Below are 20,537 nucleotides of genomic sequence, written 5' to 3' on the forward strand. Positions count from 1 at the left end.
AGCAGGAAAGCCTGGAGAGGGAACTGAGTTCAAATGGCCATTTTATGCCCCAGTAAAAAGCCCCATGGAGACTAGTGAAGCGAGCTGTTTGAGATCATCAGATCCCGGGATCTCAGGCTGAAAGGTGTCTGGACAGTTCAGCCACCATCCAATGTTCAAATTGATTATATCAGATGATGAATCAAAGCTTCGGAAGAGGTCAGGGCTTGCGCTTTTCCAAGCCATCTGAAGAAGTGATAGAAAAGTCTAGAAGATACATATATAATCTCTGGGTAAAGTTTGCAGAGTAAGAAGAACCACGGGGCAAACAAGGGGCCTCAGGATACACAAGCACAGGGATCGCTCAGAGGGGCAAAGATGCAGGGGCAAGGAGACAGCAGCCCAGGGTTTCCAACGCCAGGGGGCAGGCTTCTGGAGGGAAGGCAGGAGCAGGACTGATAAATCCACTGAGCTGGTGACTTGGCTGCTGGTGACCTTGGGAGGATTTTCAGAGGCCAACAAACAAACGTGTGTGTGTATTTTTTTAATAGCTACACTGGCTAACTCGTATTAGTGCTTACCATATGCCAGGCACTACACTAAATGCTTTAGGTCAATTAACTTATTTAATCTTCGCAACAACCCTAAGATGCATATACTATTACTATGTTCATTTGTCAGATGAGGAAACCAAGGTATGGAAAGATTTAATTACTTGTCCAAGGTCTTATGGCTCATGAGGGGCAGAGCCAGGATGCGAGCTCAGGACGGTGACCCCAGATTTTGTACTCTCATTTGTTCCGCCACATACTCACCACTTCGTGAAGACGTAACAAGCACAGCTACACTTATGGCATTCAGAAATAAAGAAAGCACTTATTCTGGCAGAGGACGGTCGTACAGACGCCCAGGGCCTGGCCTCTGCAGTCTCGTGGGCGCCTCTTGGGCTGCTGCGTGCTCTACGGCTGGCGCCGTACTTGCCTGTCGGAGAGGTGCTCCAGCTTGAAGATGTGCACAGTCTCGGTGTTGCTGGAGGCACAGAGGAACTGCGAGTCCATACTGAACACCAGGGAGCTGATGGTCACGTACCTAGAGACACAGCAGCACAGGGCCAGTGAGCCAGAGAGCGAGGGCACTGCCTTAGCGTGCACAGATGAGCATTCTAAAACAGCTACATCCTGAGGAGCGCCTGGTACTCTAAAATCCCTTCACTGTTAGGCTATTCCCATTTAGAACCGCCCCACAGGGCTTCCAAGGAGGAGCTGGGGGGTTTGAACTGCCGACATTTTGGTTAGCAGCTGAGCTCTTAAACACTGAGCCGCCAGGCTGGGGAGCCCATGCACAACAGAACAAAACGCTGCCCTTAACCATCCCCATGACTGGTTGTAGATTGGGCCGTTGTGATTGATAGCGCTGTCACTGGCTGATTTTCAGAAGGACATCATCAAACCTTTCTTCCTAGCCCATCTTAGTCAGGAAGCGCCACTGAAACCTGTTCGGCGTCAAAGCAACACGCAAGCCTCCACTGACAGACGGGTGGTAGCTGCACGTGAGGTGCGTTGTATGCAAATCCAAGACAGGTCTCCCATGTGGAAGGTGAGACTTCTACCACTGAACCCCTTCATTTTCATAGAAGGGAATCAAGAATTATTTTTGGATTGTGACCCCTTAGCTCTCTGGTTTCTCCTTTGCCAGCCAACCATGCCCACATCAACAAAGAACTCTCGTGGCTGAGTTCCACTGCTAAGGCAGCAGCTATGCTCTCAGCTTTATTAAGCACTAAATGGGGCGGCCAAGCCAATTACCTGAGAAAGTAGTTACACTTCCTCGAGGTGAGAGGAGGCACAGGGCTGCCCTCCGTCCTCGCCCTAGGTGGCTGCCAGCCGTCCACTGCAGGCATTGTGTGGGTGCTTTAAAATGGGTTTACACTGAACACAGACCTTTTCATCCCCCTCCGGAACTCATAGAGCTTTTGCCCGTCAGGTACCGAGAACACCCGGATGACTGTGCCCTGGAAAAGAAAGCAGGAAAACATTTCAGAACCACTAATCTCTCCACAGAGATTTTCCTTTAGAGAGAAACTTGTGTTTTTGGTTTTGTACATCTGTCTCTGAGGAGGAAACACAAAGTGTCAAGTGTAGAGGGTTTTTGTTTGTGTATGTGCCGCGTAAGCAATTCTTGGAACATGTTTTAAACGTTCTCTGTCTCTCTGCCCCCTCCCCACCCCAGCCCGAGGGTGTGTGTGTGTGCACGCACATGTGGGTGTGTGCATGAGCATATGTGTGCGCGTGTGCGTGTCTTGCTCAGATTGCTCTCCCTTCCTAGCCTCTCCAGCCTCAGCCTGTCAAAATACACCTGCTTTTCATGGCATTGGAAATTCAGCTTGGTCACCCTCTGCTTAGTCCAGCTGGCTGAGATTAATCTTTCCTCCTCTACAGCAGAGCATTTTGTTTATACGATGTTTAAGGAGTGCAGCATCCATGTATATCTAGGGACGATCTGCAGGCACATTTCTTGATAAGAGCACAAGTTTGGGGGCAAAGTCTCTTGCAGTATCTAGCGTGGTGCAGACCTTGGGTCTGCTGAGTTTGAGAATGAGTCGTACACCACAACAGATAGGGGCTGTTGTCATTGTGAAACAAATTCCGAGTGGGTCCAGGCACCAGGTAGTCCTCAAATCGCTGGTCTCATCCCATCAGCTGTTTGGTCATCCCCAGAGCCACCCACCAAAGTCCTGGAGAGGAGCAGCTCGGATGCCAGAGGTTTATGCTCACCTTTTCAGACGCGCTCGCTAGTTTGGAGCCTGAGGAGTTGAAGGCGATGGCCGCCAGCATTCCCTCATGAGCAGCGATAGTGCAGACTGTTTTCTGTTGGTGTAAGGAGACATGGGTACTGACGCTGAGTAAGAGGGAAGTCGGACTCCATCTTCCTCATTCGTTCTCTTTTCTTCTGAGACACTCTCCCTCACTGGTTGGGCTCTCCATTTCTCCCTCCAGACCACCTGCATATAAACTGCACCTCCTTGTCCGGTGTGTCAAGACATTGCTTCAAGGCCCACTCTGTTTCTATCCTGCTTCCTGCCCTCAGGGAAGCGGACACCCATGTTGTGTGCCGAAGCCACATGAAGCCATGGGCCCCCCCCCGCGTGTGTCCTCAGGGGACTGCCCACAGCAGTGCTGCCCTGCCCTGTGCAGCCTGGGAGACCAGAGGCAGGAAGTGTGAAGCAGCCATAGGACACGGTGCAGTGTGACGCAGTCAACCAGACAATCAGCCCTCAGCTGGCAGGTGGTTTCCACTCTGCACAGATGCCCAACTTAGCCTGGCAGCTGCCCTGCCGTTATGCTGGCTGATGGCAAGCCCCAGAGCAAACCCCATTTATACACGGTCATCCCCTTCCCTTTTCCACACCCACCTTGGTGGGCAGAACAAACTCCCCGTGTCCCTTACGCCTCCGCACCTCACTACAACTGAGCCTCCTCATCACCTTCCATCAGCCACACAGCCTAGGAGGTGCCCTGGGTTGCATCTGGACCACTGTCAACTTACCAGGGAGTTTCCGTCATAAAGCACAATCTCCCCTGTTGTCAGGCTCCCAGGATAGGCCAAATAAGAATTGGAATGGTTGATAGAGAGGGCACACAGACCTGGCAAAACAAACACAGCAGATGTGAGTCAGAATTGAATCTACAGCAACAGGTTTGGTTTTTGTGTTTTCTTTCCAGGGCAGAGAAATGGCCTGGTTGAAAAGGACACCTGGGAACAATACAGCTGTAGTGCCACCTACTGGTGAGGGGAGGAATGGCTTCCAAGACCTTTACTTTCAGTTGATTATGCTAATCGAGCGATTTCAATAACGTACATTCATTCAAAGGGGAAGATCTCATCCTGGCCATGCCCTCTCTGCAGCCACACAATCAGAATTTAGAATATTAAAAATGCTCCTCTTCACGTGTTACCCCAGGGCTCTGAAACAACACCTGCTTCGCTTCCTGTTCCATTGCCCTCTAGGGCTACATGAGAATTGGCTGGAATAAGTAACTCTGTTGTCCAAAGGTCAGTATCTGTTAGCCTTTCTGCAGGTGATTAAACATAGTTGACGTAATTTCAAACTGGAGAAAGGGAAATGGGGAGGACAGGTCCTCTTTAGACACAATTCATTTCTGAGCCACACGTCCTGCCTGGAGAAGGAGGTGGGACCTCCAGAGTGGAAGTTCATGCCAAGTCTGCACCTGCCGTGGAGATGGTGTGCCATGCCACCTACCAAGCTAAACAGCGGCGACAGTGTGGCTTTAAGACGCTTCGACAATATTCTGGAAGAGGAAACAGCCACGGAAACCAATGAACCAAACAAAAGCCATTTTATTTACCAGAAGATTGAAGGGTGGGGTTCTCAATGCCATTTGGATTTCCACACCAATGGCTTAGATTAACAGAGACGTACATCACGGCAGTGAATTCAAGGAATTCCATAGAACCAAAGCGCTCACCAGAACAGGAACTTCCAGAAAATTATGCAAAGACAGCTTTTTTTATTTAAGATGTCTTGTTATAAATTACGTTTAAGTGAGTTTCTTATAAAAGCATTAAAAAAAAAAAATTCAATCAGGCTGAAATGTATGTTACTTAATCTGCTGTGGGGAAAGGCAGAGAAACAAAAAATCACACGTTGAGAATTGGAACTAAGTCCTACCTCCTGCTATGGCTTTGCTGAGCACACAGGCAGGGCTGCCCTCTTATCAGCTGCCGAGCAGACCTACTGGAGGAAAGTGACTGAGTCCCAGCACCCCTAACTGCATGTTCTGGCACCCCTGCAGCCACTTTGTACGTTCAAGGTCATGGTCCTGGCCTTAGAAGAGACCAGGCATTCCTTCCCAGTTTCGCTCTGGGAACCCTAATTCCCCATGGCATCTTCGCAATCCAAATGTACTTTCATGAAGAACAGCCAGGCAGGCAGGAGGCGTTCTGGTCTTGGGAAGCTGGGGAGGGAAGACAATCAGGAGACTGGGCTGGCCCACATGGTGGCTTTCCACAGGGGCAGCTACGGGAAAGAACATTGAGATTAGAATGGGGCAAGTGTGGCAGGATAGGAGTGCCATGCCAAAGAGTTAAGACCTTATAATGGAAGTGCATGGGTAACTACTGAAGGTTTCTGAGCACATATATCATTAAAAAGGCAATGTTAATCAAAACCACAACGAGATACTAGCATGGTTACAGAGCCCTGGTGGTGAAGTGGTTAGGAGCTCAGGCTGTTAACCAAAAGGTCGGCAGTTCGTATCCACCAGCCACTCTTTGGAAACCCTATGGAGCAGTTCTACTCTGTCCTACAGGGTCACTGTGAGTCGGAATCGACTCGACGGCACACAGCAAGTATGGCTATAATAAAAAAGACAATAAAAAGAGTTGGCAAAAATGTGGAGAAATTGGAGCCCCTATATAATGCTGGATGGAATGCAAAATGGGGCAGCTGCTTTGGAGAAGAGTCTGGAAGCTCCTTAAAACAAACACAGAGTTACCATATGACACAGCATTTCCACTCCTAGGTATATACCCAGAAGAAATGAAAACACATGTCCACATGAAAACTTGTACATAAATGTTTACAGCAGCACTATTCCTAAAAGGCAAAAATTGGAACCAACCCAAATGTTTATCAACTGATGAATGGATAAATGAAATACGGCACATCCATACAATGGGATAGTATCGGGCCATAGAAAAATTCAAATAGCGGTACCCACTACAGCATGGATGAACCTTGAAAGAAGTCCCAACAGACAACATACTGTATGATAACATTTAATAGAAGGTGCAGAAATATGCCCATCTATAGAGACGAAAAGTACATTAGGGCTGGGGGCTAAGGGACTTGGGGATGATGGCTAAGAGGTGGAGGTTTTCTTTTTGGGGTGACGAAAATGTTTAAGTCATTTAGAAAACGTTCTAAAATTGATTGTGGTGATGACTGCATCAACTCCGTGACTATACTAAAAGCCCCTGGGTTGCATGCTTTAAATAAGTGAATTGTATGGCGTGTGAATTATATTTCAATAAAGCTGTTAAAAACAAAAGGCAGAATTTTAAGAACGTTTATCTGCCAGAGACAGGCTGAGGACCTGGGTTCAAGACTCAGGTCTGCCACCACCTATGGGGCTCTGGCCAGGTTCTCTGGCCCTGCCATGCCTGTTTCCTATCCATGAAGTAAGGCGCTACAGCGGTCTTAGGGTTCTTTCCAGCTGTAACATTTCAAGATGCCAAGTCTTCACGGACTTGCCTCCTCCCTTTGAACATATCGGGCACATCTGTGTGGCAGGCTAGGAGGTCTATGTGTAGAAGCCTTGGGGCAAATACTTTCAGTTGCCCCTCAGAGTTTTATGCTAAAATGTAAATATCGTAAAAAGTAGTAAAGGCTTAAACTTTCTCGATGACATTGAACTTTCTGTAATACCTAATGTAGGGTTACATGGCACTAGATTCTGGTGAGAAAACAACAAAGGGTAATGGCTAGGACAAGTGTATTCTGACACATACCACTTTACTTGACAGTTTTGCCCCAGGGTTGGAATCTCTGCCAGTCCAGCTGAATTTAGCCAAGGGATCCTGCTCACCCACCCTGGCACACTTAATGAAGGTGCTCAGAAATGCCTCCCACGGGTTCCCTCGATTTCTTCTGGTCCAAGTCTCAGATGAACCAGCCAGCTGAGTGATGTATCTTTCTAGCTTGTGAAACACTCAAGGAGAGTATGGAGACTTTTCTTCAGGCTTAGGTGTCACCATTCTACCTGTGTTCTGTTCCCATTGCAAGTGTCGCACAAACCCTGTCTTTGGAAGGAAATGGGCTTTTTCTTTATTATTTTAAAATACAAAAGTGATGCTGTAGAAAATGTACAAAGCCCCAAAAATATAAAGAGAAAAAAATCCATAATTCTCAAACCCAAAGACTTTTTACTGTTTTCAACACTTGGATATATTTTCTTCCAGTCTTTTTTCTATGTAGGAGTTAGGTTCTGATGTGCCTTTCGGACTTGTTTTAGAATTGACACACATTTTCATAAATCGTTGTCAGCCATAATTTCACTGGCATTGTTTGGCTGTAATTCGTCTACAGCTAGAAGTGTCTGCTATCAATTCAAGAACCAGTGGCATCATCAGCTGGGATTGGAGGGCGATCAGAACCTGCGGTTCTAAACCCTTCTCCTCTTGGTATTTATAGCATTACCTGCCAAACTTAAAGCTACTTAACGGCGATTTATAAGATGCAGCTCCCTCTGAGTTGTTTCATGCCTCAAAACGGGTTTCCCAATTTTCAGAAACAGAAGGGAAGGGGATCTCCTCTGTACTGCAGATGCTTCTTACTACTACAGGCCAAGAGGAGCCTTGGTGGCACAAATGATTAAATGCTCAGCTGCTAACTGAAAGGCTGGTGGTTGGAACCCACTCAATGGCTTCATGGGAGAAAGACCTGACGCTCTGTTTCCATAAAAGATTACAACCAAGAAAACCCTATGGGGCAGTTCTACTCTGTCACATGGGGTTGCTATAAGTTGAAATCGACTCAACGGCACCTAACAACAACATATTTGTAGTGTTTCCATTTCCAGAGGACTTGCTGGGGAAAAATCCACAACTTTGTCCTGTTATACACACTGCTGCGTGGTGGACGTTCTGTTAACGGTTGCAAAGGTCTACGAACCACTGAGTTCTGCAGCTGGGAGATCTTTGATGACAATTCCACCCTCGACTGCTCCGTGCATAGACTGCTGTGCTAGCAGGAAATTAGCTCGGAACCTCATCTGGCCAAACTCTTTAAAGGAAACAGCCTGCAATCTTTGACACAACAGGAATGGGCATGACACAAACAAAGACAAAGGGATGGAAATTTACAGCTGCATTAGATACTGAGTGCGAAGCAACAGTAGGGCTCAGGATGTCTAATTTATTTGCAGTCCGCTAAGTCAAAATACATTTGCAATTTACGTGTTAAACTCAATTAGGTATGTATTCTATCTTCCTTGTGTATCTACTATGGATTTATAATATTAAGAGCCAGGGTTTCCATTTTACATTTCTGTTTGAAAAAATAGAGAATGAGAATAAGTCAAAGAGACTCAGTCTCAACTTGACAGCAACTAACAACAACAACTAGGCATCTGTTGCAGGCCCTGGTGGTTCAGTGGTAGAATTCTTGCCCTCCATACAGGGGACCCAGGTTCGATTCCTAGCCAATGCGTCTCAAGCGAAGCCACCGCCTGTCTGTCAGTGGAGGTTTAAGTGTTGCTGTGAGGCTGAACAGATTTCAGTGGAGCTTCCGGACTAAGACAGACTGGAAAGGAAGGCCTGGCAATATATTTCCAAAAATGAGCCAGCGAAAACCCTAGGGATCACAATGGCCTGATCCACCAACCATCATGCGGATGGCATAGGACTGGGCGGGGTTTGGCTCCATTATGCACGGGGTCTCCGTGAGTCAGGGCGGACTCGATAGCAGCTAACAACCACAACAACTAGGCATCTGAGGGTTTTATCTTCATGGTTGTGACAGGTTACGAGTCCTCAAAAGGTTCTGGAGTGAGGAACTGGTCATGTCCCTGAAGCACAACTTTGACCTGTGTGAGGCTGCCCTCCAGGATGGAGGCTGGGTTAGGGAGTGGGCCTGGCTGACCCTCCAGCGTGTACACAGTAAATGTGTCTTTTCTTTCATTCACTCACCGTGACCTTAGTTACCCCTTACCATACTGCCTCTCTGGGGTAAACATTATCGTCTCCATTTTACTGAAGAAGATAGTGAGCTAAGTATAAGTCAAGGTGATAATTATAAACTTGAGGATTTGCCGAGGTCTTGCGTTATCTCTCCAAAGGATGTCAAAGGCCTCATAATACACATTTTGGTCAACTCTGCCCTGGTTTTCCGGAATAAAATGCTGTATCTACCCTTGAATCCATTCATGATGTTCAACTGAGATAGGGAAAACCCTTCCATTGTTTCTTTCTTTTTTTTTTTTTTTAAATTTATTGTGCTTTAGGTGAAAGTTTACAGTGAAAATTATTAGTTTCTCATTCAAAAATTTATACACAAATTATTATGTGATACTGGTTGCAGTCCCGCAATGTGTCAGCACTCTCCCCCTTTTCACCCCGGATGCATTTATTCCTGAGAAAAAAAAACCATTCCATTTACAAACACTTCAAATTGTCACACGAGAACACACACAGCTCTCACACTTTCAGACTTCTTTTCTCCCTGCTTACACTGTAAGACGTGAAACAATCCAATGAGTTTCGTGGGCTGAGAAAAACCGCTCTATTTGCTAAAAAATAACAGTAAATGGGAATAAACTTCCCTTCTCACATGGGGCTGGGCCTTGACAGCTATGAGGGAGGGAAGCTAGCCGCAGCGCTAACCACCCACCTCTCCTCTGCAGGCACTGGCTGCACCCAGCTCCCCTCTTTGCAAAGACCCTTAGAGCCAAAGACAGCCTGTAGCTAGCTTTCTGCCTGCCTGAACGTCCCTCCCCAAATCCATCAAGGTGCAGCTCAGGCCCAGCCCTTGTTGAGACCCACTCAGACTCCGTGGCACCTCTCACAGCCTACGGTTGTTGTTCTTGTTAGCTGCCCTTGGGTCGGCCCCTAACTCATGGTGACTCCATGCACAAAGGAATGAAACACTGCCTGGTGATCAGTTGCAGATTGGGCCACCGTGATCCATAGGGTTTCCCCTGGCTAGTTTTTGGATGTATTTTTCCAGGCCTTTCTTCCTCATCCGTTTTAGTCCGAAAACTCTGCTGAAACCTGTTCAGTATCATAAAAACACTCAAGACTCCACTGACATATGAGTGGTGGCTGTACATGGGGTGCCCTGGCCAGGAACTGAACCTGGGTCTCCCGCATGGTAGGCGAGATCCCTGCCACTGACCACCACTACCCTCTTTTCACATCCTATTATGAGAGCGTATTTTCGCTTCACCCTGCAGCTAAGCACTGGGTCTACATGCTACCAAGGCCTTTAGACCCTTTGTCTCACGGTCTCAGACAGCGACGGCCTCAGGCAACTAGCGGAGGGCTACATTTTGGGTTCCTGGTACGTGGGGTCCATATCTGTACCTGAAGAGCCTACTAAAGACCCAGCACGTAGTATGTCTTCAGTAAGTACTGTTCCAGTTTATTTCAACCTTTCATTCTTAAAGCAAACAAAACCTGCCACCATAGCTCCTTGATTTACCATCTACCATTTTGTGAAATATGGTTTCAAAGTCTTCTTCTCACAGAACTTTGTAATTGCCTGAACTGCTTTACTCTTTTAAAATATTTTATAAGAGCTGAAACTGTAAAGCACTCAAATCCACAGCAAAGGGCCATCTGTATAACTGAGGTGAAGAGGAGGAGGAGAGGCAGAGGAAATACTCATTGCAGGGCAGGCTCTGTGCTGGGCACGGTCACTAACAGTACCTCCTTTACTTCTTGGCCGATTCCATGAGATAGGCATTACTGTTCCACTTTACAGCTAAGGTAACTGAGGCTCAGAGCTTAGGTGACTTGTGCTGGGCCACACAGACCTTAATATTTAAGAAAAGTCAAAGAATTAGGCAACTAAAACTACCATACATAATGAAAGCATTTCATAGACTTCATCGCAACCTGTAGCAGTCATTTAAGGAAGCTGAACTAGAATACAACTTACAAATATTAATCTGAATCATGAGATACATAAATTATTCTGGCATGATGACTCCCCACTTTACCAGACAATGAAGGACTTCTTTTTCTTTTACTTCTACCTTAATGAATTCATAAAACATCATCATCTGCTTTTTTAATCTGACAAACCCAAATTATTCCCATTCTTAAATGCCAGAACTTTATTAACCAGTGGTAAATCCCATGAACTGAGTAAAGTCCAACATCCTAACGTGTCACCCAAGTAGAGATACTGCCTTGTAATGTAATAAAACAAACTCTTTAAGGTTCTGATTATCTTTCTCCGAGTTATGCAGACACACCAAGTCACAACCTGCTTCTAGTTATTACACCTACTCCATGCTAAAGAGCCATACAAAATAACTAGGGGTCAACAAACCCCTTTGAACATCAGATGCGTGAAATCGCCCACACAGCTATCTTAAACGCCTGGATGTATTTGTTGAGAATGGGTCCCAGACGCAGGGGGTTAATCTCAGGCTGGGATTACGACCACGCAGCTCTCCTGTGGGATGCACAGCCTAACACAATCTGAATCTGCCATCATTCAAACAAAGCTCCATGGTAAATGCCACCAAGGCTTCATTGATATGTTATCTCCAAGCTCTGATCAAAAGGAGGGAATGATTTAGGAAATAATATGGGAGCCATTATTCCCTGTTCTTGAGCATAGAGTGTGATCCAGCTGGAGCTGGGTTCACAAAGATTCACAAACACACATCAACTGGGCCTTGAGGTATAAAGACAATAGATAGGATAATCTTGGAAAATATCTTTTAGGAAATTTTCACATAAAGCCAGTCGAACAGAACACAAAAGACTTTCCACTCTTATCTTTTTCTATTGACATTTAGTGAATAGAAAATTGTTGGGCCAACGAGGACCCTCTTGACTGTCTTTACTGAAACCTGCACCAATGAGATTGTTAAGAAAGACAATTCAAAATGTAAGATCACAGTTTCTAGCCAATCTGTGAAAAGGCTAAGCTTTCAATGGTTTTGCCCGTTTGTAAAGTTAATATATACTGATGACTGTAACCTTCCTTGGACTCTGGCAGACATGGCTGTGGCAGCATGCTTGTCTGTTTTGCCATTCTTGCCTATTTGGTAATATTCTCTGGACTTGGGCAGACATGGCTATGGCAACACGCTTGTCTGTTTTCCACATTTGCCCTTTTGAATATACGCTGAATAAAACTTTTTGCTTTATATAAAAAAAAAAATTATAAAGCAGGAGTACTGCTTGAAGTTTTCCATTTAGGTGGAATGACAGCCTGTAACAGGAGCCCCGGGACCTGAGATTTGGGGGGCATCTATCCCGTGTTTGGCGCTCACCTGTGGGGTTTGCAGGGATGTCCAGGATGGTCTTCAGCAGCTTCATGTCTTTAATGTTGTGAATGTAAATGGACCCCTCCAGGCACACCAGCAGCCTCTGTAATCACACAGACGCATCAGTCCTCTGGACCAGTTCTGGAAAAGGAGCTGACCAAATCCAAACCCCTCATCTCAGAGACAAGTCCTAAACTGGAGTCTAATTCTGAAGGAGAAAGAATTTTCATGACGGAATTTATGTAAGACATGTTTGTGATGATGTATTTACGCGCGTGCGCACACGCACACACAGTTTTCCTTACCTGAACAGAAAATAAGAGATTTTAAGAAATTGTATTTAGAAACTGAGATTTATTTTGTATTTTCCCATTTGCTGAGAACTAGGATTCTGAACACCCCTGACCAGTTTCCCTTTGCCATTTATGACAAATTCGGGTAGCCTCTCTGGCTCCTGTTCCCATTTGACAGGCTCCCTTTGCGATGTTCATAACAAAGGTCTCCCTCTTACACAGACCACAGATGGAGCTTCTTTGCTCTCTCTAAAGAATCACCGGACCTCATGCTTTATCAATCTCCAAATAACTACCAGTTTTAACTTCTTTCCACTCCAACTCCTTCAGACCCACTTTTGTGCCCTTCCCTCAAGCCCTGGAATTCCAGAAGCCCTTCAGCCCCACATGAACATCTCTGTGTGTCCCCCTGCAGGCCCCTGTAGCTCAGCTCCTCTCTGCGGTGCCCCCCCTTCCCAGTGGGGTAGACCCTTCTCGTCCACTTCAAATGGAAACTTGTCAGACTTGTCAGGCTTACAGCTTCTTTCCAAAGGCCACAGTAGTCCCTGGGTGGTCCAAACGGTTTGTGCTCAGCTGCCAACCAAAAGGTGGTGCCATGGAAGAGAGGCCTAGCTATCCACTTCCATAAACCAAACCAAACCAATCCCGTTGCTGTAGAGTCAATTCCAATTCATAGCGGCCCTACAGGGCAGAGAACTGCCCCATAGGGTTTCCAAGGAGCGACTGGTGGATTCGAACTGCTGACCTTTTGGTTAGCAGCTAAGCTCTTAACCACTACACCACCAGGGCTCCAAGAAAATCCTAAGGAGCAGTTTTACTCTAAGACATGAGGCTGCCATGAATTGGAACTGACTCGATGGCAACGGGTTTTGTTTCTTTTTCCCCCAATGGCTTTGCTGTCTGCTCAGTAGGAACAGGGCCCAGGGGCTCCTGTGCCAGGTGTTTACAGGAATATGACGTTGTGCCCAGTGACATGACAATGTCAGGTCCTGATGAGGAGCTGCTGGGGAAGAACCGTAGGCCTGGCAGCGCCTTTCACACTGATCAGCCATCTACTCCTCCAGTCCCAGGCCCCTGCTCCTGCTCCCCTCTCGCCTGGTGGTTCTCAGACTTTGATGAGCAGCAGGAGCGAGCCCTGGACTTCCTGGCGATTCTGATTTGGGAGGGCTCTAAGGAAGTACCCCGGGTGATTCGCACCCTCACCAAAGTGTGAAAACCATTGCTTCTGGGCCAGACCCTTTCATTCCAAGGAATGGCAGGTGGAAGCGTCTCTAAAAATACTACAAAAAAGGCTGCAGGGTCTCCAAGTGGACAATGCCTGCCCTACTGCTTTCCCATCACAGCTCAGAAAAATGGAGACCAGCAACTTTAAACAGATAGAAAAATAAAATTGAAAACCTTTCTCAATGTGAATGAAGGTTCTGTGGCCGTAGGTCTCAGACTGGGTGCTGTGAGGCAAAATAATTCTAACAGGGTCTCAAAATTGATGACAAGAAATATTAGTGTTTCTGCATGAAATATTTATTCTCTGATTTACCTGGTCATTTTCCCTTTTGCTACCACTTACTATTGTTGTTGTGGTCATCTGCTGTTGAGTTAGCGCTGACTCATGGCGACCTTACCTACAAGGAAATAAAACGGTGCCCAGTCCTGCATCATTTCCATGATTGTTGCTATGTTTGAGGCCATTGTTGAGGCTGTTGTGTCAGTCCATCTCACTGAGGGTTTTCTTTGTTCGATGACCTGCTGCTTTAGCAGCAAACATGATATTCTTCTCTAGCGACTGGCCCTTCCTGATGACGTGTCCAAGTATAGTTTGGACTACATTATGCTATGCTTGCTTAAGGAAACCCCGGTGGTGTAGTGGTGAAGTGCTATGGCTGCTAATCAAAAGGTCAGCTGTTCTAATCCACCAGGTGCTCCTTGGAAACTCTATGGGGCAGTTCTACTCTGTTTTATAAGGTCACTGTGAGTTGGAATCGACTTGTCAGCGGCAGGTTTGTTTTCTTTTGCTTACATTCTTAGGTTTCTGATACCCTCTTGTGTCCCACCGCCACACCCAAGTCCCCATTACAGGGGTCCACCACATATGCCTACTGTAGGAACAGCTTCTGCATCCAGCTTGCTTGACCTGCTCTGTATCTTTTCCCACCAGCTCTAACAGCACCATCTGCTCTGTGGTCCACTCTGCTGAACCTCAGGTGGTGAATCACTCTGCTGGCCACAGACAAGGATAAAATGGGGGAAAAACAGAAAACACTGGGAGGGGAAGAGGAGACACTCGGTCTCAAGTTCATGTGAGTCATGCTTCTGGGATGAGTGTTGTTGCCAGCTGCTGTCAAGTCAGCTCTGACTCATGGCGACCTCACGAACAACAATGAAATGTTGCCTGGTCCTGCGCCATCTTCACAGTGGTGGGTGTGCTTGAATCCGTTGTTGCAGCCACTGTGTATTTTGAGTACCTTCCAACTCAGGGGGCTCATCTTCCAGCATGAAATCAGACAATATTCTGTTATGATTTGTAGGGTTTTAATTGGCTAATCTTCAGGAGTAGATGCAGGTCTGTTTTAGCCTGGAAGCTCTGCTAAAATCCATCCACCATGGGTGACCCTGCTAATATTTGAAATACTGGTGGCATAGCTTCCATCATCACAGCAACACGCAAGCCACCACAGTATGACAAACTGACAGATGGGTGGTCCCTGGTAATTGCTTTCTTCACCAGTCAGCGTCCATTCTCGGCAGACCTGCGGGCTTACCTTCACCTCAGCTCATTCCCCATTGCTCTCGCTCACCTTGACTTTTCTAGGTTTTACAAGTAATAGCTCCTTTAACAATCTAAAAACATATTTACAGCTTCTGCCCTTGAGCACCATAGATTTAGCTACAGAGGCTCAACCTCCATCTGGACAAGAGCCCCTCAGAGCAGCCAGTTAAAGAACATATCACAATACATCTGATTGACTGCCTTTATGCCATAAGGCACATTTCCTCATTTAAATACTGAAAAACCGCAATTTCTAAACAGTCTTCCTTTCTGTGTATTTAGAGGAAATTATGGATTTTGTTTTCTCATAATTCCGCACACAAATTCTCAATCTTTTCCTGGCCTTAAAAAAGGAACGGGCTACCTGAAGATGAGACGAACAGCGGGCGGACCACCAGGGAATGGGACGTGTGGCCTCAGGCACCGCAGTGGACCCCACTGGCAAGGAGGAGCTGCTGCAGTTTCTGTCTCCTTACTTCCTAGGACCAAAGGTTGTTAAGTCCCAAACAAGGAAGTTTTCCGAAAAGCAAACCCAAAACATGTTTCCAATCACCTGCTTCCTCAGAAATGCCAAAGGAACTGAGAACTGTTAGACTGGGCTCTGATCAGCTCTGTCATTAATTGCTGGGTTTTTCCAGGTGCATTAATACCCGTTAGCAGATGGGGGATGAGAATCTTAACATTACTGAGTGTTACTAAGAAGAGGAAGTCCCTGAGTGGTGCAATAGTTGATGCGCTTGCCTACTAACCAAAAGGTTGGAGGTTTGAGTCCACCCAGAGGTGCCTCAGAAGAAAGGTCTGGCAATTTACTTCCAAAAAATCGCCATTGAAAACCCTATGGAGCATAGTCTATTCAGACATACATGGGGTTGCCATGAATTGAATCAACTCACTGGCAACCAGTTTTACTAATGGAAGGGCCAGCACCAAGTGGCTAAACAGATGCAGACACCTGCTAATGAAAACACCAGAGCTCAAACGAGGGGGAAATTATACAAATAGACACCATAGACACTATTGGAGTGTTCTGATCTTTGCTTACTGTATAGAACATTTGCTCCAACAATCTTGAAAAAGATAATCAGGCAGGGGGGAAAAAAAAAAAAGACATTTCACCTTCATATATCACTTACTAGTATAACCCAGAAAACAAAACCCAGTGCCGTCGAGTCGATTCCAAATAGACAATGATATAAAATTCTGCAATGAAATTTAATGTGCTATCAACAGATTTCAGCATAAAGCACTTGAGCAAGACTTCGCTTAAAAGCCTACAAGAAGCAAACTCTCGAACTGTCTTTCCCTCCCTTACCAAGAACCTGGTTTCTTTTCTTCTTTACTCCTTGCGCAAAAATCCCCACGCCCCATTTCCCAGCTATTTTCTCCCACATGGCTTTATACAGACTAAAGTGGATTCTCAATCAAAATAGCTGATCCAGGTATATACTTGCAGTGGGCTATACTCAGCCATAAAGAGAGATGAAGTCCCAATGCAGGCCACGACATGGATGAACCTTGAAAACATGACGCCGAACGAAATCAGTCCGTCGTGAAAGGACAAATGCAGTATGATCTCACTTATGTGAAATAAGCAAGTATACAGAAACCGAAGATTTTCGTGGTTACCAGGGGTAGGGATGGGGGAGTGGGAGGTTTTGCTTATGGAGCGCTGAGTTTATGTTAATGGTGGTGGAATATTCCAAAAAGGAGAGTGAGGATGGCTGCACAACATGAAGAATGTAATCCTGTCGCTGAATTAGACATGCAGAAATTCTTGAATAGGTAAACGTTTTGTTGTATATATTTTCACCACACACACACCAATAGTCGATCAACTCAAAAAAACAATCTCTTCCTTCTCATGAAAGCACTTTGTTCTTTTTAAAAAATATTAAAAAAATCAATTAGCACTTAATAGTTTGGATACAAAGAAAGAAGAGAAAATCACCCTTCATAAATGCAACAGCTTCCCCTTCCTGCGAAGATGTAATAGACGGATACGCGTGGTCACATGAAGAATCTATTTGCTAACTGATTTAAGTCAGGAAACATAGGTAATGAGTATGTTTCAGGCACTTCTCTTGCGTCACGTCCACGGTAGTGAACAAAGCTGACACAGCCCCTGCCTTCACAGGATTTAGGATCCTTCAAGGGAGACTCTGCTAACATCCCAAATACTTACTTAAGAAGAGTTTACATTTTTAAAGAGAATACACTGCGTATTTGAGATAAGAATACTCCTTCTTTCAACAAAGAAAACACTAGGAGAAAGAATCTACAAAGGTTAGCTGGGAAGAAGAAAAATGGAAGCCTGAGGCTGGGGACCTGGCCGGCTAGGAAAGCCCGAGCGGATGGCACGAGAGGGGCTATTTTAAGGACTGGCTTCAGAAGTAACACAGGCGGATCCCACGGTTTCCTCAGGAGTCTATTCTCAGAGGCAGTGCCGCCACCCTGAATGAAGGCTGCCATCTAGGGCCCAAACCAGAAGCTTCCCTCTGGTATAACACCACCTGTGCAGTGGCTGGCAGGATGGTTTCAGAGCCAGATTCAGACCCACAGGGAGGGGCCTCACCTAGCCAGTGGCCACTGCTTGAGAAAGAACACGAGGCAGAAGGACCAGAGAAGACCCGCCGCAAAAAAACGAAGAGCATGGACTAAAACCGCCTTACCATAAACCAGCTGCCACTGAGTCACTTCCAACCCATGGCGACCTTATGGGTTTCAGAGTAGAACTGTGCTTCACAGGGTTTTCAATGGCTGTGACCGTTTGGAAGTAGACTGCCAGGCCTTTCTTCTGAGGCACCTCTGGGTAGATTCAAACCTCCTAACATTGGGGTACTAGCTGAATGCTTGACCGTCTGTGCCACCCAGAGACTCCTAACATAATATTAGGTCTCAGGATTAAAATCCTTTTTAGAACATGACATCTGTTTTAAAGACACTTCATCTTTTTCTTTGGCTCGAATTAGCAGAAGCCCCGAGAGTGTGGCCCCACTTACTTGCCGGTTCAGCCTTATGGAGAGGATGTTGCTGGAGTAGCTGTAGTTACAGATCTCTGTGCCTTTTTTGAAGTGATACACGTTCATCTGCCGCGGCTTCGTGTGACTGACCACCACCACCAGGCTGCTGGAGAAGAGGCGCTCGACGATGTAGACATCTGGGATTTCATCTGGGAGGGGAAGAGGCAGCGGGGTTACAGGCTCGCTCTCTGGGAAGAAGCTTCCCGTCTCCACAGCGTGAGCACAGCTGACGCCGGCTTATGAACTTTCTCTAGCACTGCTGGCTGCATGAGCTCCATTAGTTCTGTTTCAATGATTATTTTTTTCCACAGTGGAACTGTAACTGTTTCCTGAGGTAGCAGTTCTAAAGCCCTCTCCAAATACCTACAGTGAAGAAAACCCTTGTGTGGCTAGTGATTTAGACACAGTCAGGATTTCCAGAGCTACCCTTGATGCCCACTGTATTTCAGGGCCCCTTGAATGGCCCCTTCTGAGCTCTATGGCTCCACTGCTTTGTAGAACACATTTGGAAGGTTTAAACCCACTGCTGTCGAGTCAATTCTGACTCAAAGTGACCCTATAGGACAGAGTAGAACCGTCCCATAGGGTTTCCAAGGAATGCCTGGTGGATTTGAACTACCGACCTTTTGGTTAGCAACCAAGTTCTTAACTACTACGCCACCAAGGCTCTTTGGAAGGTTTGGACCATCTAAATATACACTTCCCCTGTGAGAGAATCTGAAAGGAGTGGCCACTCTGCTGGGAGCCTCGGTTTTCAGAATTCTTCTTGTCCCCATTGTTAAGAAGGGAACTGCCATGGGCCCGGGTAGTTACATAGTAAATTCTGTTCTCCCCGGTCACGCTGTGCTCTCTGCTCCTCTCTGGATTCCCTTCCCCTGTTGAAAACAATCTGGACATCAGTACCATGACCAGAAAAGCATTTCTGTATTCAGGAAGGATGTAAGGTAGTAAGCCTCTTGAGCAACGACAGGTTGCAGACTCTTTCTGAGAACATGCTTTTCCTATGTGTGTTCACACAGGGAACAACACAGGTCAGAACAGAGCAAAAAACTCATGAAAATAAAACTAAGACCCTACCAATAAATTGTTGTTGTTAGGTGCTGTCACGGAGATTTTCGACTCATAGCGACCCAGGGTGACAGAGTGGAAACTGCCTCATAGGGTTTTCTTGGCCGTAACCTTTAAGGAGGCAGATCACCAGGTCTTTTTCCTGTGGAACCACTGGGTGGGTTTGAACTACCAACCTTTGGATTAGCAGCTGAGCGCTTAACTGTTACACCACCAGGGCTCCTTACAAATAAGTTTGGAGCCCATAATGTTATTTCCCAAACCACTTTCTTTCTAGGAAATCCAAAGGTTGTGCATTCTTCACCATCATGCTGGCAGAAGCTATTACTTACCCAGAGAAAATGAGAGAGTCATGTTTCTAAGTGAAATTACTTTTAATACTAACTGAAGCATTTCACATCTTTGATATGGACTATGGAAATAGAATAGCATTATTGTATTAAAATAAAGAAAATACTTCCATAACTGAATGACTGTTACCAATATCCTACAGACTCAATATAATGGCAAAAAGAAGTCACGAGTGATCTTTTGGGTTGATGATTTGTAAAAATTGATGGCTGTGCATATATTTATATGGAAAAATTGCTAAGAATATGATTGCAAACAAAGAATTTCAGGATATAAAAGAAAATGTTACCTAAATGATTGCCAAATTTTAATAAGTGCTTCACTATGGCTTTTTTAAGCAAGTGGTGGCAATAATTTATATTTAAATTGGAAAACCACTGACTCCTTAAGTGTGATGGGCCAGGGAGGAAAAAGCAGAACGCTCAGCAGCACCATAGTGTAAAAGCTAGAGGGGGGATATGGGATTCCCCAGAACCCCACACACTTACTGCTTCCATGGACTTGGTCCAGTTGCTCCACAGAACTCAAGGAAAACAGCTTATAACCAGCTTTGGTTCCAATTGCTAGGGATCTGTGGAAGATAATGACAGCAAGTGAATGATAACATTACTATATTCCAACCACGAATCTGCTGGAAAATAAACACCCCTTTCCTTCTGCTCCCCCATGCTCCTGCCCCCTCATTTTTCCAGTTGCTGTTGAGTCCATTCCAACTCATGGCGACCCCATGTGTGCAGAGTAGAACTGTGCTCCATATGGTTTTTGTGGCTGTGATGTTTGGGAAGCAGCTCGCCAGGCTTCTCTTCAGAGGCACTGCCAGGTGCTTTTGAACTATCAACCTTTGAGTTAGTAGCTGAGAGCAAACCATTGCATCACCCAGGGACCTGGAGTAGGGATGTTGTTGCTGTTGTTAGTTGCTGTTGAATTGATTCTGACTCGTGGTGACCCTATGTGTGCAGAGTAGAAGAGCTCTGTAGGGTTTTCAAGGCTGTAACCATTTGGAAGCAGATTGCCAGCCTGTCTTCTGAGGTGTCTC

At 45.9% G+C, this 20,537-nt stretch overlaps 1 protein-coding gene across 6 annotated transcripts in view; it reads right to left on the reverse strand.

Moving 5' to 3' along the window:
• WIPI1 (WD repeat domain, phosphoinositide interacting 1) overlaps window positions 1-20,537 on the reverse strand; it is a 48,887-nt gene that overhangs the window by 23,996 nt on the left and 4,354 nt on the right. For all 6 annotated transcript variants that reach the window (XR_007513931.1, XR_007513930.1, XR_007513929.1 and 3 more), the window contains exons 2-8: window positions 19,990-20,072; window positions 18,062-18,231; window positions 12,009-12,105; window positions 3,526-3,623; window positions 2,754-2,846; window positions 1,920-1,990; window positions 961-1,068 (exon numbers count right to left, since the gene is read on the reverse strand). Coding sequence is in view for 3 of the 6 variants with exons in the window: in XM_049858731.1 (XP_049714688.1) it covers window positions 961-1,068; window positions 1,920-1,990; window positions 2,754-2,846; window positions 3,526-3,623; window positions 12,009-12,105; window positions 18,062-18,231; window positions 19,990-20,072 (720 nt within the window). In the remaining 3 variants the exon portion in view is untranslated. The remainder of the gene's footprint in view (window positions 1-960; window positions 1,069-1,919; window positions 1,991-2,753; window positions 2,847-3,525; window positions 3,624-12,008; window positions 12,106-18,061; window positions 18,232-19,989; window positions 20,073-20,537) is intronic.

This window comes from Elephas maximus, chromosome 19 (assembly GCF_024166365.1).
Source record: "Elephas maximus indicus isolate mEleMax1 chromosome 19, mEleMax1 primary haplotype, whole genome shotgun sequence".
Lineage (NCBI taxonomy): Eukaryota > Metazoa > Chordata > Mammalia > Proboscidea > Elephantidae > Elephas > Elephas maximus.